The sequence below is a fragment of the Morone saxatilis genome, unplaced genomic scaffold (genome assembly GCF_004916995.1).
Source record: "Morone saxatilis isolate NCDOM2014 unplaced genomic scaffold, NCSU_SB_2.0 Contig24, whole genome shotgun sequence".
NCBI classification, from domain to species: Eukaryota; Metazoa; Chordata; class Actinopteri; family Moronidae; genus Morone; species Morone saxatilis.
The window spans coordinates 16,137,192-16,155,348 of NW_023339807.1; the positions used below are offsets into that span (position 1 = coordinate 16,137,192).

At 39.8% G+C, this 18,157-nt stretch overlaps 2 protein-coding genes across 2 annotated transcripts in view; one reads left to right on the forward strand and one right to left on the reverse strand.

Annotated features, from left to right (window-relative positions):
• The first annotated feature begins 2,721 nt into the window (after positions 1-2,721).
• On the forward strand, positions 2,722-15,435 carry zgc:158689 (uncharacterized protein LOC791177 homolog). The gene is made up of 15 exons (XM_035672949.1): positions 2,722-3,213; positions 4,754-4,897; positions 5,019-5,094; positions 5,204-5,290; positions 5,858-5,919; positions 6,789-6,860; positions 7,104-7,241; positions 7,807-7,959; positions 8,687-8,863; positions 9,473-10,118; positions 10,685-10,886; positions 11,319-11,381; positions 11,800-11,968; positions 12,106-12,146; positions 12,684-15,435. Exons 2-15 carry the CDS (start codon positions 4,850-4,852, stop codon positions 12,754-12,756), a joined length of 2,007 nt encoding a protein of 668 aa, XP_035528842.1. The 5' UTR covers positions 2,722-3,213; positions 4,754-4,849; the 3' UTR covers positions 12,757-15,435.
• Positions 15,436-16,742: 1,307 nt separating this feature from the next.
• The window catches only part of ndufa3 (NADH:ubiquinone oxidoreductase subunit A3), a 2,023-nt gene continuing 608 nt past the window's right edge, over positions 16,743-18,157 (reverse strand). The window contains exons 3-4 of the mRNA XM_035671807.1: positions 17,049-17,126; positions 16,743-16,936 (exon numbers count right to left, since the gene is read on the reverse strand). Of these exons, the coding sequence (XP_035527700.1) occupies positions 16,845-16,936; positions 17,049-17,126 (170 nt within the window). The 3' untranslated portion in view covers positions 16,743-16,844. The remainder of the gene's footprint in view (positions 16,937-17,048; positions 17,127-18,157) is intronic.

Consider the following 18,157-nt stretch of genomic DNA (forward strand, 5'->3'; position numbering starts at 1 on the left):
ATTATTGGCCATTATTACATTATCAGTTGCTATACCCCCTCCAGTCAAAAAACATGTTTGTTGGATGTTTTAGCTTCACTCTGCAGGATGATGTATGTTTGACACTAGGAGGATGTTTTTACATTCATCTGCCGAACGTGGAAAGTTTCTCTGTGCTCATTCCCAATTTCCCCAATACTCACATTGTGTTTTGGGGTCAATTATTAGCTTTAATATGCCAAATGAATATATATATATATCATGAATATGATGTCACAAAGTGTTATTACGTATGATATCACGCTGGAGCTTTTTTTTTACTCAATTCAGTTCTCTTATATTATTAAAATCTGTGTTTAACTCTTACCAACATCTTCTCACTTGTTTTTTAGGTTTAATGAAGGAAATCAATAAGAGACGATGGATTTCACATAGAATTACTTCATCAGTGATCCTCCAGAAGAGAGTAAGTATTATAAAATATTTGTACTTTCAGAACTTAGATACTTCTCAGTTATGTTTTGGTTTGATTTTACGTCTCAAGAGAGTGTTCGCCCACATGTGGCTACACTGCCGTGAGCTTTGACACCTGTCTGTGTCTCCAGGACTTTAATCGGAGAGCTGTTTGACACATTTGGACTCAGCCCATAAAGATCAGCTGAGTGATCCCGATTCAGACAACACATGACCTGTTTTAGAGACATGTCGCTGTCATTTACCGCCTGTGTTCAACCGGTTATCCCAGTGTGATAACATCTCTCAGATAGATGTGAGAGATGTGTTTAAGTCATTTTTATTGTTTAATAGGTCAGTTTGAGCCGAGTTCTCCTGTCTTTCAATCTCCTTAGTGCGTGTGAATTAGGCCCTGAGGAAGCGAGCCGACACAAACAGCTTTGCGGCTCAGGTCCAAGGACACGAGACCACAGACGCTCCAATGTTCCCCCTCAACACTGAACCAAGTGACCCAGAACCCCACAGAAATCACTCGGCTGGCTGGCTGGAAAACTGGAGGCTGCCCTGATCACGGAAAAAGGGTGACGTCTCGTCTTTTAAAGGGAGAGATGTTGGTCCTGCACGGCCTGCGACGGAGTAAAGACACTTTGATCTGGTTTTTGATGTCCATTAATACTGTAGTGGTTTTGATTGTGTAGAGAGGCGATGTGCTGCAGTGATGAGGTAAGGTCTGACTGCAAAGTAACACCTGAGGATAGACGGATTGATGCTTCACATGGTTGCTGTGCTGAATTTATTGGATTTATTCAAAACATTATAAATGACGTGTGTTTGTGATTTATGAGTTTCCGACCTGCCTGTTTTGGTCTTACTGATTCAGTTTTACTGTTGTAGTGTAACTTTATAGTCCGCACTTGTTGCACCACACTGGCTGTTCGACCTCATGCAGGAGAAGCGCTGCAGGAAGTGATGTCACACTATCACCACCACCTGGGAAAAACCTGCAACTGCAACACAAAACAGCTTCAGTCAGACACCTGAATTTCTATTTTATGTCACTGTTAAGTAAGTGTAAGTGTAAATAAGTATAAATGTAGCTACCAAATAAATATAGTGCAATTAAAAAGTACAGTGTTGAAGAGTGTAAGTATTAAGTAAGTATTATTTGTTCAGTAAATTAGGGTACGTTCTGATTTTGTTTGTTCACTTTATCTGATTTGGACCACATATGAAAGTGGCCCAAATCAGAATCGAAAAAGTGTTTTGTGCTGTTTACTCTGTAATGAAAATATCATATCAGAGGCTCAGATGAGCAAAGAAATCTCATTTGGGTCCCTTGTGCCTGCAGTGTGAACGTAGCCTGTGTTTTAGCAAACTGTGGGGAGTTTAAACTCTTGAATTAACTGCTTAAAACACTTAAACACAGTTTGACTACTTCTAGAATAAATAAATAAATAAATAAAGGTTTCAGTATTTTTCTTCTAGATTTTTATTCCTGTAGAAACAAATACCAAATTAATTCGCATGTCTGGAAATAAAATGTACAGAAAGTATAACTGAACTTAATTAAAGTAATAATTTAAAAAATCCTTTTGACTTCTGGTCAAAGTTTTCTGAGAGTGGTGGGAGTTGTGCTGGAGGCCCTCATGGACCTGGTAAAGTACATAAAAACAGAACCTGAGTAAATGCACTTAGTTACTTAATCTAACTTCAGTAAAAATACAGGATGTTTAATTTAAACTACTTTAGTCTGGGCAGCTTAACCTTTAATAATATATTATAGTTTATTAGTTGATTTATATTTTATGTTAATGATGAGGTTAATGAATTTGCAGAGTCACTAAAGTTATTAAGTAAATGTAGTTAAATGTAGAGCTTAAAGTACAATGCCGGCCTCCTAAATGTAGTGGAGTAGAAAGAGAAAGTGACATAAAATGAAAATACTCAAGTACATAAAAATTGTAAAAGTACACCACTCTGTATAAAAAACAATTGACCCCAAACTCCTTAAACTCTCCTCTGCTGTACCTTTTTATTTCTTACACTATCCTTTAATCTTTCCAGCAGTTTATTGCAGTAGATGAAGGGGTCCATGCAGGGGCCTCCTCCTCCACCTCTTCCTCCCCCTCCTCCTCCTCTGAGAAGCAGGAACCCGGTGATGGTCCGGGTGTATGTAGGCCAGTGATAGGCCCTGCCTGTGCTGTGGCTTAAAAAGTTCAAGTCATTATTCTCCTCCTGCTCCCATTCAGAGGAGGTCCCGTTGGCTCATTGTTATTCTGCCCGAGTGACAGAGAGAGAGACAGAGAGAGAGGCAGACAGAGAATGGGAGGCTGACTGTGGGTCTCCAACGGCAGGGAGCTGGTTGTACTGGGCGGGGGTTTGTCGGTGGTTGGACTGGACGGGGTTGGTTTTTTTTTTATTGCGGGCGTGAAGGCATGTCGGTAATCGGCTCAGTAATGAGGAGAGGTACTGAACGGCACCAAATATCTGACCCCGATTCCTGGGAGTAAAGGGAGGCAGAGAGAGGGAGAAAGTGTGTGACAGAGAGGGGAGGAAAAGAGAGAGAGAGAGAGAGGGAGTGAGAGGGAGAGAGAGAGGGGCATGTGAAAAAGGGGTGGAGGGGAGTCGAGATTTAGTGCCCTGCTGTATGAAACAACCCCCCACTAACTAACGGAGAGGGAAAGTAGCCTAATAGGGAGAAAAGAGGGGGTGTTGTACTCATTTAACACTCAAAGACGCGCAGGAAGCCTTTATCGTTTCCCCACAATGAGATCTGAAAAGGTATGTAACTTTTCTCTTTTTTGTAATTATTAAGTAGCTGCTTTTATTTGTTAGAGTTTCACAAATGGAAGTGGAGCTGAGAGTTTGAGATCAACAGGTAGCTGTTATTCAGCTGCAGCACTGTGTGGGCAAATGGCAGAATGCATTTTCTTAATCAGGATAAAAAAAACAACATCCACTGTGTAGTTAGCTTATCAGTAATATTATTGCATGTTTTACTTTTTTTTTTTTGGGGGGGGGGTATTTTGCATGTGCCTCAGTAAAAGACTGATGTAGATGGTTCATTAAACCAAACCATCTGATGAAATTTAAAGAGGCCAAACCACATGAATGCACCTTCTGTATCAGTTTCCCAACCACCTGCAGACTGTTCCTGTTGCATCCTGAAACAAGCAACACTTTATTTCTTATTTCTTAATTAAACCACACTAAAAGCTAGAATACACACACATACACACACACACAAAATGCTTTATCTAGTTCACCATTTTAAAGAACGTGTACATTTATAAAGCTCTTCAAACTAAATTAAGTCAATGCAAAGCTCCACTGTTCAGTCTGCAGACTATTACAGCTCCTCTGACGAACTACAGACTACATCAGGGTGGCCTTAATGAGCAAGAGTCTGGAAATGTTTTCTTTGTGTCATATACCATTAGTTGATCTGGGTCAACGTTTTCTCTGTAATCTCGCTGTGATAACAAAGGAGGGCTGCACAGGGAAAACAGAACGAGCATTTTGCCATCAAATCCAGACTGGAAATCCTTTGACCCCAGAGCCGTCCCCCCTTGAACGTCCTCTCTGCTGAGGAAACATTGTTGTCGCGTGTTTATTCAGCGCTCTGACACCTGTGACTCAGACTGGAGAAGCCCATTGTTATCTGAAATGGTACAACTCGTCTGGCACTCGAATCTAGAAGCAATATTTGGGTTGCCGTAATGTTTCGGGGCGATACTGTCGAAACTGGCAGCCGAAACACGGACGAGAACCATGTGAAAATAACACTGCTGCCCTCAGAGAAAACCCAAGACGGTCTGACATCCTCATCACTTGTTGTGATGGTTCAATGGCCTTGAAAGTCCTCTAGCTAATCTAAAATCTTGTGGTTACTCCCTAAAAGCAGGGACGAAGGGAGGTTCTCTGTACACATGGACCAACACAAATAACTGACACTTATCGTAGTTTTGTGATTAATTGGTGAATTGTTTTGTCTATAAAACACCAGTTTAATGCCAATTATAATGTCCTAGAGCCTGATGTGGCAGTCTTCAAACCCAAATATGTTCAATTTAGTATTTATGGCAAAGAAAAGCAGCAGATTCTGACATATTAGAAGCTATAAACAGTGAACATTTGGCACTTTCGATTATGAAAATAGTGGTTGATTGATTCCCTGTCGATCGACTAATCAAATAATCAACTAATTGTTTCCGTTCTACTTTGCTCTGCAGAGGTGAAGGTAAAAAACACCTGGATTTGTGCTTCCTCCTCAGGTTTTTGGGGTACATTTAACACTTGCACTGTGCCCTTTCTCTTTCAGGGGGTTGCTGTTTGTTGTAAAACTTAGGGCCTCAAGGAACAGGGGGATAAGACGAAACAAAAGTACGTAGTGGCAGGACATAACTGAGAAAGAGAAATGTCTCGAACAGAAGAGGTCAACAAGATGACGGAAAATGTCTACAAGGTACGACTCTCCTGTCTGTTGGTCTTCCCCAACAATGAACCTTTTAATGATTCACAATCGTACGCGGCACTATGTGTAGTGAAAGGTTTGAAGCATTATTTGTGTGTATCGTTGCCAACAGGGAATTCTGGACCAGTTCAACCCCAGTCTGAAGAATTTTGTGACCATGGGGAAACACTACGAGAAAGCCCTGACAGGTTAGTCAAACACAGGCCTTTGGATTTGTCCTCTCAGCTGAGTTTAGTGAACTTATATTCCTGAATGACTGAACAGGACATATTCCCTAAAATGCTTCTTCTTCTTCAGGAGTAACTGTGGCTGCCAAAGGGTACTTTGATGCTTTGGTGAAACTCGGAGAACTAGCAAGCGACAGCCAAGGCTCCAAAGAGCTGGGTGAGTGGGCGTCTGGCAGAGAGGAGAAAATACAAATAAATCGGTAATGGCACCTAATAAAGTGAAGAGAGTCGACGTGACAGCTGGAGAGAAGTTGCAAGTAGTCTGCTGCATGTGTTGGGTGAGGGAGGAGATGAAGACGAGGGAATGAGGAAATGTAGAGAGAGAGAGAAAGGGAGAGAGAACAGAGGGAAAGGGAGAGAGTGGGGTCATTGTTGGGAGATTAACAACACCACATGATCTCATTGTAATGCTGAAAACAGCGGGGGAGGCAGGCAGGAGAGTCGGAGGGCGAGATGCCAGCCACCACATACTACAGCGCTGTGTGACCGAGGGAGGGACTCACAGCTGACCAACACTTTGTCCATGAGAAAATGTGTTAAAACAGAAAGTTTAATGCCGTTTTTTACTTGTGTGTCATCCTCGTTACCTTTGTGAAATATCAGAGCGCAGATCTCAGATAAAGTTTATGATATGATAGTTTCTGCTCAGATTAAAGATGCACTGTAGCTTTTAAAATAAGTTTAAATAACACATAATACTGATTGCCTTCACTGCTCCTCACAGGAGACACACTGTTTCAGATGGCCGAGGTCCACAGACAGATTCAGGTGCAGCTGGAAGATGTGGTAAGATCAGTTACTGCTGAATTTATTATTCAAATTACAATTTATTATACATTTCGAGACTTTTAGGACATGTACGTGGAAATAATTAAATTAAATATTCAGGATTTTTAGCAACCATTTAAAAATATTATATGATATCATAAAATTTTATGAAGTGACAGTTGCAGCCTTTAATAGACCTGTTTCACAGCAGCCATTTTGACATGAAATCGTAGGGTAAAACACAGGTGTTACCAATGATACGAATCAGTCCCTCCAGGAAGTTGTGATGTTGCGATCACAACAGTTAACACAAATTCAACCACTTCCTATGAACTCTGCACGTTTGGCCGATCACCACAACTTCTCCGCCACTTTGACCGATCATTGTCGTTTCTCACAGGTTTCACCGATCATAACAGTCCCCCGCACTAAATGTTGAGCCATGCGTCACCAATAATGATTTTATTCTCACCAGAATGAGTTGCCTGTATCAATTTTACTTTCCCCACAATTTCATTGCAAAAAAAAGCCTAAAAACATCACAACATGCATCACAATTGTTGGGAAAAACTGCTGTGAAATCCGTCATTTTGGGCCACTTCAATCCCAATAAAAGCCAATGAAATCCTGGGAGGACTAATTAAGTTCTGTCTAATTAAGTTTCTGTTCCATTCGGGTCAAACAGTGTCAGAGTGCTGCTATTGTGCATGTTCTCACTGGAAAGGCTTTGCTTCACTAAATGGAAACGGAGCCTTAATTAGTATCAATAATAACACCTGTGTTTACCCTACTATTTCATGTTAAAATGGCTGCTTTGAAAAAGTTCTATAGTGAGTCAGTTAGTATACTTTCTCTAAAATGCTGTATATGGATGTTTGCATCAACAGTTAAAGCTGTTTCACTCTGAGCTGCTCGCCCAGTTGGAGCAGAAGCTGGAACTGGATATTAAATACCTCACAGTAAGTTAACACGTTGACTGAAATGTCTCAGACTCAGTAGGGTGACAACAAAATGTCCATTCACTTTCGATCAATTGTGAGAAAAGCAGGATTTTTGCTTAGTTTGAAATGTTTAGTGTAACTCTTTGTTTGGAAGATGAGGCAGTGTGAGTTTATATTGTATAGCTCAAATCTTAAATATTAGTTATATCAAACCTTGTTTCATCCAACACTTATCAAATAAATCCTCTGACTTCCTCTCAGGCCACCCTAAAGAAGTATCAGAGTGAACGGAGGTCTAAATCTGAGTCTATCGAGCGCTGCCAGTCCCAGCTGAAGAAACTCCGCAGGAAGAGCCAGGGCAGTCGTCACCCCAACAAATATGGAGACAGAGAGATGCAGGTAAGTGAAGCCCCGAGTAAAACGCACCAACATTTGAGCTAAAGTTAGAACGACACAGTGACCTCCTTTCATCGGAGAAATCAAAAATCCTTCAAACACACGGACCTAAATGTCTCACTCAGCATTACAGCAGATTTAAAAGCGAGTTATGTGAGCATTTGTGCGAGAAATAGTCCAGTGTGAATAAGATTAAAGAACAATCTGCCTCAGCTGATCTTTCAGAAAAACAAGCAACTTAGTGCACAAGTCTTTACTGGAGGAATATGAATGATATAACAGGGTGAGAGGACTTAGCCACTTGGAGAAAGTAAGTAATCAAAAGGGGAGGTGGGGGAGGGCTGGAAGAAAAGGTCACCGGGGCAAAGGACAGTGTTTTATGACTTGGTTTTTGTTATCATTGTGCAGCAGGCAGGATATGACATATTCCCCTCTCCTGACATTGTGCATTAAAAGGTCGCTCCGTCTTCGAGCACCGCGCACGTGACTGTGAACGCAGGACTGTACGTGCATGTTTAAGGATGTTTCAAGTAGTGCTGTGAAATCTCTCTCTGACTTTTTCCTTCAGTTTGTGGAGCTGATGAGTCGTCGCCAAGGCGAGCTGGACGCACTGGTTGCCACGGGTTACAAGTCGGCGCTCACTGAGGAAAGGAGACGATATTGCTTCCTGGTGGACAGACAGTGTTGTGTTACCAAACTGCTCATCAACTACCACTCCAAGGTGATCAGTTGATGTTAAAATTAAAGGATAAGTCTGTCCTCTTACTGGCCTGACTATCAATCAACAATTAATATATCCTACTAACTCTGAGTAATTAAACCCAAATATAACTTATTCTTCTCTCTCATAGACCTTCATTGTAGAGTAGTTATAGTTTTGTATTTTTCATTATTTTTTTTTTTACTGATTTTAAATTTTCTTTCCGGAGTGGTTTTGCTCATTTCAGTTTAGTTTTTATTATTTAAAAATGTTTAGTTTTAGTTAATTTTTTATAAGTTTCATTATAAAATGGAGGAATTTTCAGAACAGGTATTAAATACAAACACACTGACTCACCATCTCATAGGCACCAAATGCCTCCTCATGTTGACACATTTGAACAAACTGACAAAGACTAAAACTAAAAACACTCCCTGTGTATTTTTCTTCTCTTTTAGTTTATTATTTTATTTTTTTGTTTGACTTTGTTTCTTCATTACAAGGAATTTTGCGACTTTTTATAAAAATGAAGCTAAATTTGTTTGACCTAAAGATTTATGTCTTCAGTAGGGATAAGGGTTTGGGGCTGAGAGGGAAGGGAAATTAGAAAGTACTGAGAGTCTAGACCTATTCATTGTAAATACATTTTTAGTCTTTTCAGAGATTAGTTTAAAAAACTAGAATTAGTCCAGCATCCTTTTAACAGTGTTGTGGTTTTCTCTTTCTTGTGTTTTTGAACGTAATCCAGGTGAGAGAGCTTCTGTCACAGAAACTGTCATCCTGGCAGCAGTCGTGTTCTCAGCCCACGAAACTCCCAGAGCGCGCTCTGAATCTGCTGCGTCACACTGCGCCTCAGAGCTCAGGGGCTGCTGGGATAGCTGAGGCCCTCCGCCACACCAAGCTCAGCTCTGCTCAGCCCGAGCAGGTCGGATCATATTTGTTTATACTTGCTGAAATGTGTACTTTGGTTTGAGTTGAACATATTTGAAACATCACTTGATAAACTCAGACATGTATGGTGGTGGTCAAGCACAAAACAAGTCCATTATTAGCTGTTCCAGGGACTGGGACAAAGTAATTGTTTTGAAGGTTGCAAGTAACTCTGAAGTCTTGGTTATGAAGTCCTGAGTCAAGTCCCAAGTCCTTAACTTTTTTATTTGCGTCCTAAACTAGCCATTATAGAACTAAGAACAATGACAACAAGCTAACTTTGCTGCTGCCCACCCATCAGTGAAACATACATAGAGAAGACATTGCTGATTGGTTATTGATTTTACAAGACAACATCTACGCTAATAAAAATGTGGATCCATATTTTCTAAGTTGTTATGTGATCTGAAATATGATTTGTTTGAGAGGATATCAAGTCCAAGTGAAGTTACAAGTCATTGGTGTTAAAGTCAAGCTCTCGAGCCTAAAGTCACCACATTCTTGACTTTGAAACTTTGATAATTATATCATATATATTATATTAAGTTTCAACTATTACGTCTGATTTCTGGTACTAAATAGTATCTGTTGTTTTGTTTTTCAGAGGCTTTCAGTTCAAGAAGTCCCTCCTCTGTTGAATGGAGACTCCAATCGCTCCCAGCAGCAACGCTCGCTCCCCTCCTCCTCCTCCCAGAGTGAATCCTGTCCTCCTCAGGGCTCCCCCCAGACTTTCCGCTCTCTCGCCACTGGAGGAGCTGCTGGAGGTTCATCACGGGGAGCATCTCCTCAGCACACCAGCACACCCCTCAGTGCATCGGCCAGCCCCCTCCCCGACAGCAGCGCCAGTGGCAGCGCCAGCCCTGCTGCATCCACTCCCACCACATCCAGCAACTCGGCCCAGCCAAGCTCTCTCCTCCTGGCCACCAACACGTCCAACCTTTCCCCGTGCCTCATCCCCTCCACAGTAATGTCACTCAGCCAGATCTCCCCGGCCAGCGGCTCCTTGCAGGGCATGACCCTCCCTATCCCGCACAGCGCTCCTCACAGTCCTCCACTGCCCCACAGTGCTCCTCTCTCCAGGGCCATGACTCCTGTGCAGTTACTGCCCCAACAGGTGGGACCGGGAGGGAGCAACGCTTCATCACCCTCACATAATCCCTGGCTACTGAAGACCGCTGATATGTGTGCAACAGCAACACTTCCACTGCCAAGGAGACCTGTCAGTGAAATGAGGCTGGGCGGCTTTCAGGGTAAGATGTGATAAGTCTCCATCCCCATTTTTAAAGTTGTAATCCTTAACATTTTACCCATGGTTACTGGGGAAACAGAAAGTGTGGAGCAAACGCTCACTGAGGAGCTACTTTGTCAGAAATACAACAGAAGGGCATCTGGTGAATCCGTTTACAGTGCAGCCAAACAAACTTGAAGAATTCTTTCAAAAACCACTATCGGAGAATCTATTGGCAGAAATAAAATCAAATAATCACAGGTATTTTTTCATTAGTGAACAATCACCTAAAAAAAGAACTGTTGTGTTTTCATCACCTTAGAAATAACCTGTTTTTTGGGTGAGCGGATCCTCTTCCATGTTGAACCACCATGTTTCTACAGTAGCCCCGAAACATATAAACCAAACACTGGCTCTAAATAGGATTTTTTACATTGGACTTTTGCAGCCAATGTAGTTTCTCCTACATGCTTGGAAGGTTGTGTTGTAATTAAATGGTTGCAATCTGCAACTTCATTGCTACATGCCACTAAAACCTACACACTAGTCCTTTTAAATGTATAACTTTCTACTTTCTCCTCTTCCTAGGCTCCAGTCTCCCCAGGATGCTGCCTTTATCTGGACCTGCACGTGTGGAAGCCATGTTTGCTCACACTCCTGGAGCATCGGAGGGCGGTGGCGTAGGTGGTGGAGCTTGCTTGCTGCACTTCCTGCCTGGTGACGACATCACCCTGCTCATCTCTGAGCCCAGAGACGGGTGGCACTATGGTCAAAATGAACGAACTGGACGGTATGTTTTTCAAATCACACATTGATACTGAAATGTGCAGCACAGGAGAAAACCACTGAATGATGTGCTGTATATGTTGAAAGGGCCTTGTAATGTTTGGCATTGCTACAGTGCACAACATTAGAAGACTCAATGCCATAAGACAAGGCTGAATGAAGTTGGTTCTGGCTCGAATGTCAAGATTATATTCAGGCATTAACCAAAACAAGTTAGGGACACCACTTTCCCTCAACCTTGTGCTCCTTTCTAGCTTACTGTAAGCAGAACAGCCTTTTCTTTCTCATGTAGGAATATTTGTCTGCAAGCTTCTCCGTGGCCCCATGCTAACAAATATAGTCATATAAGATGATATAAAAGTGTTTTCTTCAAGTCTTGCTGCTTGAAGCTCTCATTTTATTATTCATTCACATATAGTAAAAATTTCCTTCACAGGAAAGGCTGGTTCCCTTTCTCCTACACTCAGCCACACCACAGTAAGATGGATCACCTCGAGAGGTAAGTGGAGGAAGAACAAACACTGAAATCTGAAGGTCTGATGAGCTTTGACACTGTTAATGACAGAAATACTTCCTTTACTTCCCTTCTGCTGTTTTACAACTTCATATCAGCAATACTTAAGTAAAAGTAGGAAGTTATAACGTTGATTGATTCACAGACACTCTTCCCTTTCCATCTGTCTTCTCAATAAATCAAACATCCTTCATGCCAAACACATGGAAAGTGTACATAAACTGCAGAATGATACCTACTGTTTGCCCTCTCAGTCTTTCCACCGCCCTTTCCCAACGCATTCAGTTCACTCTCCAACACCAACAGCGTTGTTGATGAATTAACACAAAACCAACATGTCTCAACTTTCACCATGTTTCCTTTATCTTTTTTCTTTCCTCTCTGTCTGTGACCTTCCCTTTAGCTCTCTCTTCTTATCTAAGGCTAACAGCACCAGTACGGGCCAGCTCGACAAGCTGGTGTCTCCAGGTTTCCCAGCCCTCACCCCCGAATCAGAGGAGGAACGCTCCCTTCCTCCCCAGAGGGTCAGCACCTTCCGCCCGCGCCCATACAGCATGGCCGACAGCAACAAGGTCAGAAACATGAAACCTTTAGGAAGTGGTCAAGAGGTAGACTCAATGTGTTCTTCAAACTGATGCTCACTGTTAATGGTAGATATAGATACAGAATCTTTGTAATATTGGAAATTAAATTCTCCTTTAAATTTCAGATCACCTCAGAATTGGCCTCTCCACCGCCCTCTCCAAACAGGTAAATTTAAAGGTGTCATTAAAGGGGCACAATGTCACTTTACTAGTCACACTTGTGTAATCTTGGGTAGCGTTGAGTTTGAAAGATGTGGGTGTTGGGCTGTCAGTCAGTCCACCACTTTGGTCCAAAATTAAATATCTCAACAACTATTGGATGAGTTGCAATTTTATACCGGCATTCATCTATGTGTTTGTTTGTTTTTTAAGTGGAAGATCATCAATTAATGGGTTGCCATGAAATGTTCTGCCTGTGTTCACGTTCCCCTTTGGATCAGTCAGAATTACTTCCCTATTACGATCCCTCAACTGTACTTTGTATTTTCTGCCAATTAGGAAATGTTAGCATGCTAACGTGCTAACTAAGATGGTGAACACGCTAACCATTATACCTTCTGAACATGAGCATATTAGCATTATCATTGTGAGCTTGTTAGCTTTTAGCTTAAAGCACTTCTGTGCCCAAGCGCAGCATAAGCAGAGCATGCTGACCTTTTAAAGGTCAACTGTGTAACATTTAGCAATTGTTTCCTCCTTTCAGGCTCAATCCATTTGCCCACGTCCGACTCAGAAGAACCGTCACCAACGATCGCTCAGCTCCCATCATTGAGTAAGCGTTTTATTGCCACAGCAGCAGCGATCCTGCTCTCTGTGGTTTGTCAGTCCATCAAACCTCAGGTTGAATCCTGGAAACAGCCCATTGCATGTTGATTCTTTTAAATTGTACTTTGAATGTTCTTTTTTGCAAATTAATCAAATACAGATTGTGCGCAAGAATAGAACATTTTAAAATATAAATATAAAAGGTTAATGTGTAAAGGCTGATCTGTTAAAAAAATATGAATACAGTCCATTAAATTTGAATGTAGTTAATAGGAAAAACAGATAATATAGAAACAAGATAATATCTGAGAATCCTGTTTGAGTGAAACGCTGGCATTAAAATAAAATCTAGGCTAGTGTTTATTAAACAGAATTAAGGTGTTTGGCTGTATTTAGCTTAGTGTTTGAGATCGACACACTGTATCTTGTCCAGAATAACTAACATTTTTAGGTTTTTCCTTGCCTATGAAAGATGCCTCTTGTGTCTCATACTGTATTACAATGCAATTTCTTCTCGACATAACCTTTTTTTGTGCCATATACAGAAAGGTTTTCTTTGTCCGGCTGATCTAGGGACTGGATCCTAATAGCAGGTTGAGAACTGTAACTTTCACTGTAATGAAGTGTTATGGGAAGAGGACAGGCTCCTACTCTAAAAGTGCTATTATGATATTATATTTTTTAGAAAAGCTGCCAGATTGTTGCGTTTTATTGGTTTCAAAGAAAGTAAACTTTTAAATTTATTCAAAGTATCTTTTCTATTTTAAAACGTGGTTGTTTGGTTGAGTGAGACTTGGCATATTTTAATATGAAATTGGCACAGCAAGTTATTGTTATGTCATTATTTCCTTAAAATTACTGAACACGGGCGATGCTGTCAGTTGTATCTTATGTTTATGCCAGTGAGCACGACACATTCTGCTGCTGTAAAGTTACATATTAGTATTTTATGAATGTCGATTTTTGGACTAGTTTAACTCTTTACCTGGACTAAAAAAAAATACATTGTAAAAACAAATTCTACCTTTAAATTAGATTTTTCAAATGATTGATCAATGAGACTTGTTGGTTTCTCAGTGGAATACTTATTTAATACAGAGCAAGTCCTACAAAAACAAAGAAACTAAAGCTTATGAGCTTCACAGACAAAAACTGTGACAGTTAATAGTTGAACGTTTGGACGGGGTTATTATCGAAAGAAGTGTTTTGTTTTTTTTAGAAGGTAGCAGGTTGTGGAGGGTTCAGAGTGTTAAGAATGAGATTTGTGTGCTTAGTCTTTGGATTTGATGTCTTCTTGATTCCTCTTCAGTCCCAAATCTAAAGCTAGACAACATCCAGGCTAGTTGATTGTAGTTGTATGTTTACCAATCAAACTGAGCAAAATCTTCGAGAGAGATGTGAAAGCCAAGACAGACGATATAATTAAGTTTTGATGGGGAAATGTTTCTATGAAAGTGATGAAGAAAGCTTACGGGAAGTTGACCAACGTCTGAGCAAGTGTTCATGGTAAACTAGAGATATCCAAAGTAATATTCTGTAGCTCTGAAGTCGCCTCTAGAAAACTGGTTTAAAGGTGAAACTTTGTATCTGTGCAAACTGAAATGGTTTATGTTCCTGTTGTAATTGAGTTTCTGTGATCTTTTAGCACCTTGAAGATTCAGATATTGCCCACAAGGGTTGTAGTAAATCAATCCTAACAGCATATATTATTACTTTGAGTAGTGTGGCATCATTAATAAAGGTGTCTGCAGAATTATAGAGTTAATGCTTATTCATGCTTGTAAATAGTGCGTAAAAAACATGTGATTGTATGACTTTTATTTTACTTCTTTTTGTAATGATATTTCACTTTGGAAGAACATTTTGACTTTGTAGAATCTAACGAATCCTTCAACTTCAAGCACCGGAAAATCTGTCAGCCGTGGTATTGAAACGTTTCTCTCCACCTCTGAACACAAAATGAGACACAGTGAAAATAAAGAACCTTTGTAGGTCTGAATGCGTTTTAAAATTAGAATATTGATTCATATTTGAGTCGTAGTAACTGGTGGCTGTTGTAGTGTATTAGTGATCCATAAAATCTGGAGTGAAAGTGACAGTGAAAAATATTAGAAAACAAATACTTTTGCCCTTTGAGTGCATGAAAAAGTGTGCAAAGATTAAGGTGTAGAAATGATTGATACAGAGAAATAATATAGTATATGTACAACATAAAAATATATCTTGGTGTGAAATATGTTGCAAAAAATACATGGGAGGTTTATTCAAAATATAAATGTGTAACAGAAGTGAATAGATGCCTTTACAGCTAGTCAACAGGATAGTGTACATGCTTACAGAAAGTGTATGTGTAGATGTTCAAAAGGCTACTGATTGGTTTGCAGAAAACACTGCCACTAAAAACAGGAACTTATCCAAAGTCCAAAACTCTTGTTCCAAAGTGAAATAGTTTTAACATTGCACACCCATTTTACACAGTACCTTGGTTCTGTAAAAAAAAATAAATAAATAAAAATGAACCAATGTAAGCAGACTTGTTTACAGTCTGTTCTCTGAATTGCATTGACATGAAATCCTGGTGACTGCAGAAGATATCATATGATGATGATGATGATGATGATGGATACTGCTGAGGAAGACGTTCTTTACCTGAAACACTGCATATTGACGTGTTGTGAAATAAAGTTCAATGAAAGAAAATGCTCACCGTTACTTTGTATGTTTATCTTTTAAAACATGTATAGATATTTATAGATTTATACATTTATATACACCAATCAGCCATAATGTTATGCAGCCCCATACCAACAAACTGTGATGCCCTGTGTGTTTTGACACCTTTCTATCAGAACCAGCATTAACTTGTTCAGCAGTTTGAGCTACAGTAGCTCGTCTGTTGGAATCGGACCACATGGGCCAGCCTTCACTCCCCACGTACATCCCACAGAGAGCTCAGCTTCTAGAGATGCCTCGCACCCAGTTGCTCTAGCCATCACAATGTGGCCTTGTCAAGTCGCTCTAATCCTCATATGCTGCCAGTTATTCCTGCCTCTAACCATCAACTTTGAAGACAAACTGTTCAGTGTGCTGCCCAGGTACCATGATAACCAGATATTCTGTGTGATTCACTTCACCTGTCAGTGCTCATAATGTTATGGCTATGGTATATCCAAAGTGTCTGTGAACAAACACAACACAGGTGTTTAAGCCTATGAAGTGTTTCTGTGTTATATCTTATTGAATAATCCATCTTGCCATTTATTAACACGCAGTACTGCTCCGCTTATCGTCCTGCTACCTTTCTTTCTCATTCAAGTAGAATCATGCTGGTTTGAAACAAGGAATTTGTTTGTAAACAGGGTTAATCTGATTTCAGCGTTTGTAGAGTTAAGCCTCTTCTGAAGGATAAGGGTTGTGTTTAAGCAAAAACACTCATAATCTGCTGTTAAATGAAACAAACACCGAGTCAGACTGTCTTACAGAAAGTCAAAAGGATTACAGGTGAACATCTATAAAACTGAAGTTCAGATAATTTTAAGTCTGTTGGAGGGCCAAAAAGGTGGGCCACAGGCCAAAAGCAAACACCTATTGTAATTTTCAGATGCAAAATGATCCAATGAAGATCCAAAGTTCCTTTAATTGTCTGACTTCCTACACAAAGTCTGCCACCATGCTCTTGCTCAATTATGAAAACTCAGGTATCCTACATATTTAAAATGCATTTTACTTCACAGAAAATAAAACAGCACTTTGTTATAACTTTTTTAAATAAATGTTTGTTTTTTAGAAACTGGAATATTAAAAGAACTAGAACTTGAAATCTCAGCAGCCTAAGTGTGGCAAATTATAGTATAGTACAATTTCTAATATAGATTTAAGTTCCAATATTAAGCCTTGTTCTGAGGAAATTACACAAATGTAATGTAACAACGTATTAAAACATGCTTTCAATCCAAATGTACTGAATGTATCCAGACCAAACAATGTCGGACAAATGTAGAATTAAATAGATCATCTTTATTGTGGGACAAGTGGAGCAGATATGCAGACACATATGAACAAGAGGAACAGCACGAGCGTTGATTGCGAGAATGTGAAGTTACAGGTTTTTAAGCCAGTCCAAGTTCCTTCCTTTCGGTTCACGTGGATGGGCGGGAACATCAGGCAAGTTTCCATCATCTCGTAGAGGGACTGCATTGGGACAGTAAAGAAAAGAAGCTTTAATATTCAATCAAACAATGAAATGAAATATCCAGAGCTGTGTCACTCAAACACAACCTGCTGTAAAATCAACAGTGTTTACCTGGGTAGGTGTATGGCACAGCTGAATTGATCATCGCAGAATACTTTGTGTAAGGGCTGATGAATGGAAGAGCAGCACCTGAGGAAATTAAGGTTTTATTAATACATTTTACATATATTATTTACACTTTATATTGTATATTGTATCTACATTGGTCAGTTGACAAAAGAAATCACTGGTTAAGGTCCCTACTCACGTAGAAACAAAGACCACAGAGACAGAGCACACCTTACTCCCATCCTGAAGTACACTGCCTCAAGTTTTAGAATAAATTTACTGATTTTTACACACTTGCATACGACACTCCCTAGTACTGACTGATAAAAAGGCAAGAAATTAAAAGGTATTGAGAGGCACAATGTGGTCATTGTGGGTCTCATTCTTGGAACAGCCAACCAGAGGACATATAAGACATCTCAGGACATTTTCAGGTGCTTTTGGTTTACTTTTGTCTAACCTTATGTATCATGTCATATGTACTATTTTGATGCTTTCAGTAGAATCATAGTAGTGACATAATATATGTTTGAGATATGATTAGATGCTGTGCCTGAATGTAACCATCCACCCTCTAAATGTTACATTACACACTGCAGTGAAGTTATCTTGCACATTGCAAATATTCTTTATAATTAATACTTTCCCTGAACAATATTTTCCATTTAAAATAACACACATATTGTCTCTCTGACTGTCTTTATAAAATGTATTCATGTTATTGTCAATTTTCTGTTTATGCTTCTTGACTTGCAGTACTTGCTTTCATCTTTAAATATATTCTTATGTGTCTCTGTTTATTGTTATGCACCAATATACCAAGACAAATCCCTGGTATGTGAAAACCTACTTGGTATTCTGGTAACCACATTATCTTGAAATGAGAATTTTATCAAGTGCAGAAACAATAAATGGTGATTGTGATCAGATTTTTGTTTTAAAGCATATAATTATGTATTCCACTGAATGATGCTGAACTAAAGACTACTGAGGTATATATATATATATATATATATATGCCAGTGCTATCTTATTAAGATAAGATATTCCTTTAATAGTCCCACAATGGGGAAATTCCAATATTACAGCAGCAAAGTGGATAGAGAAAGAAA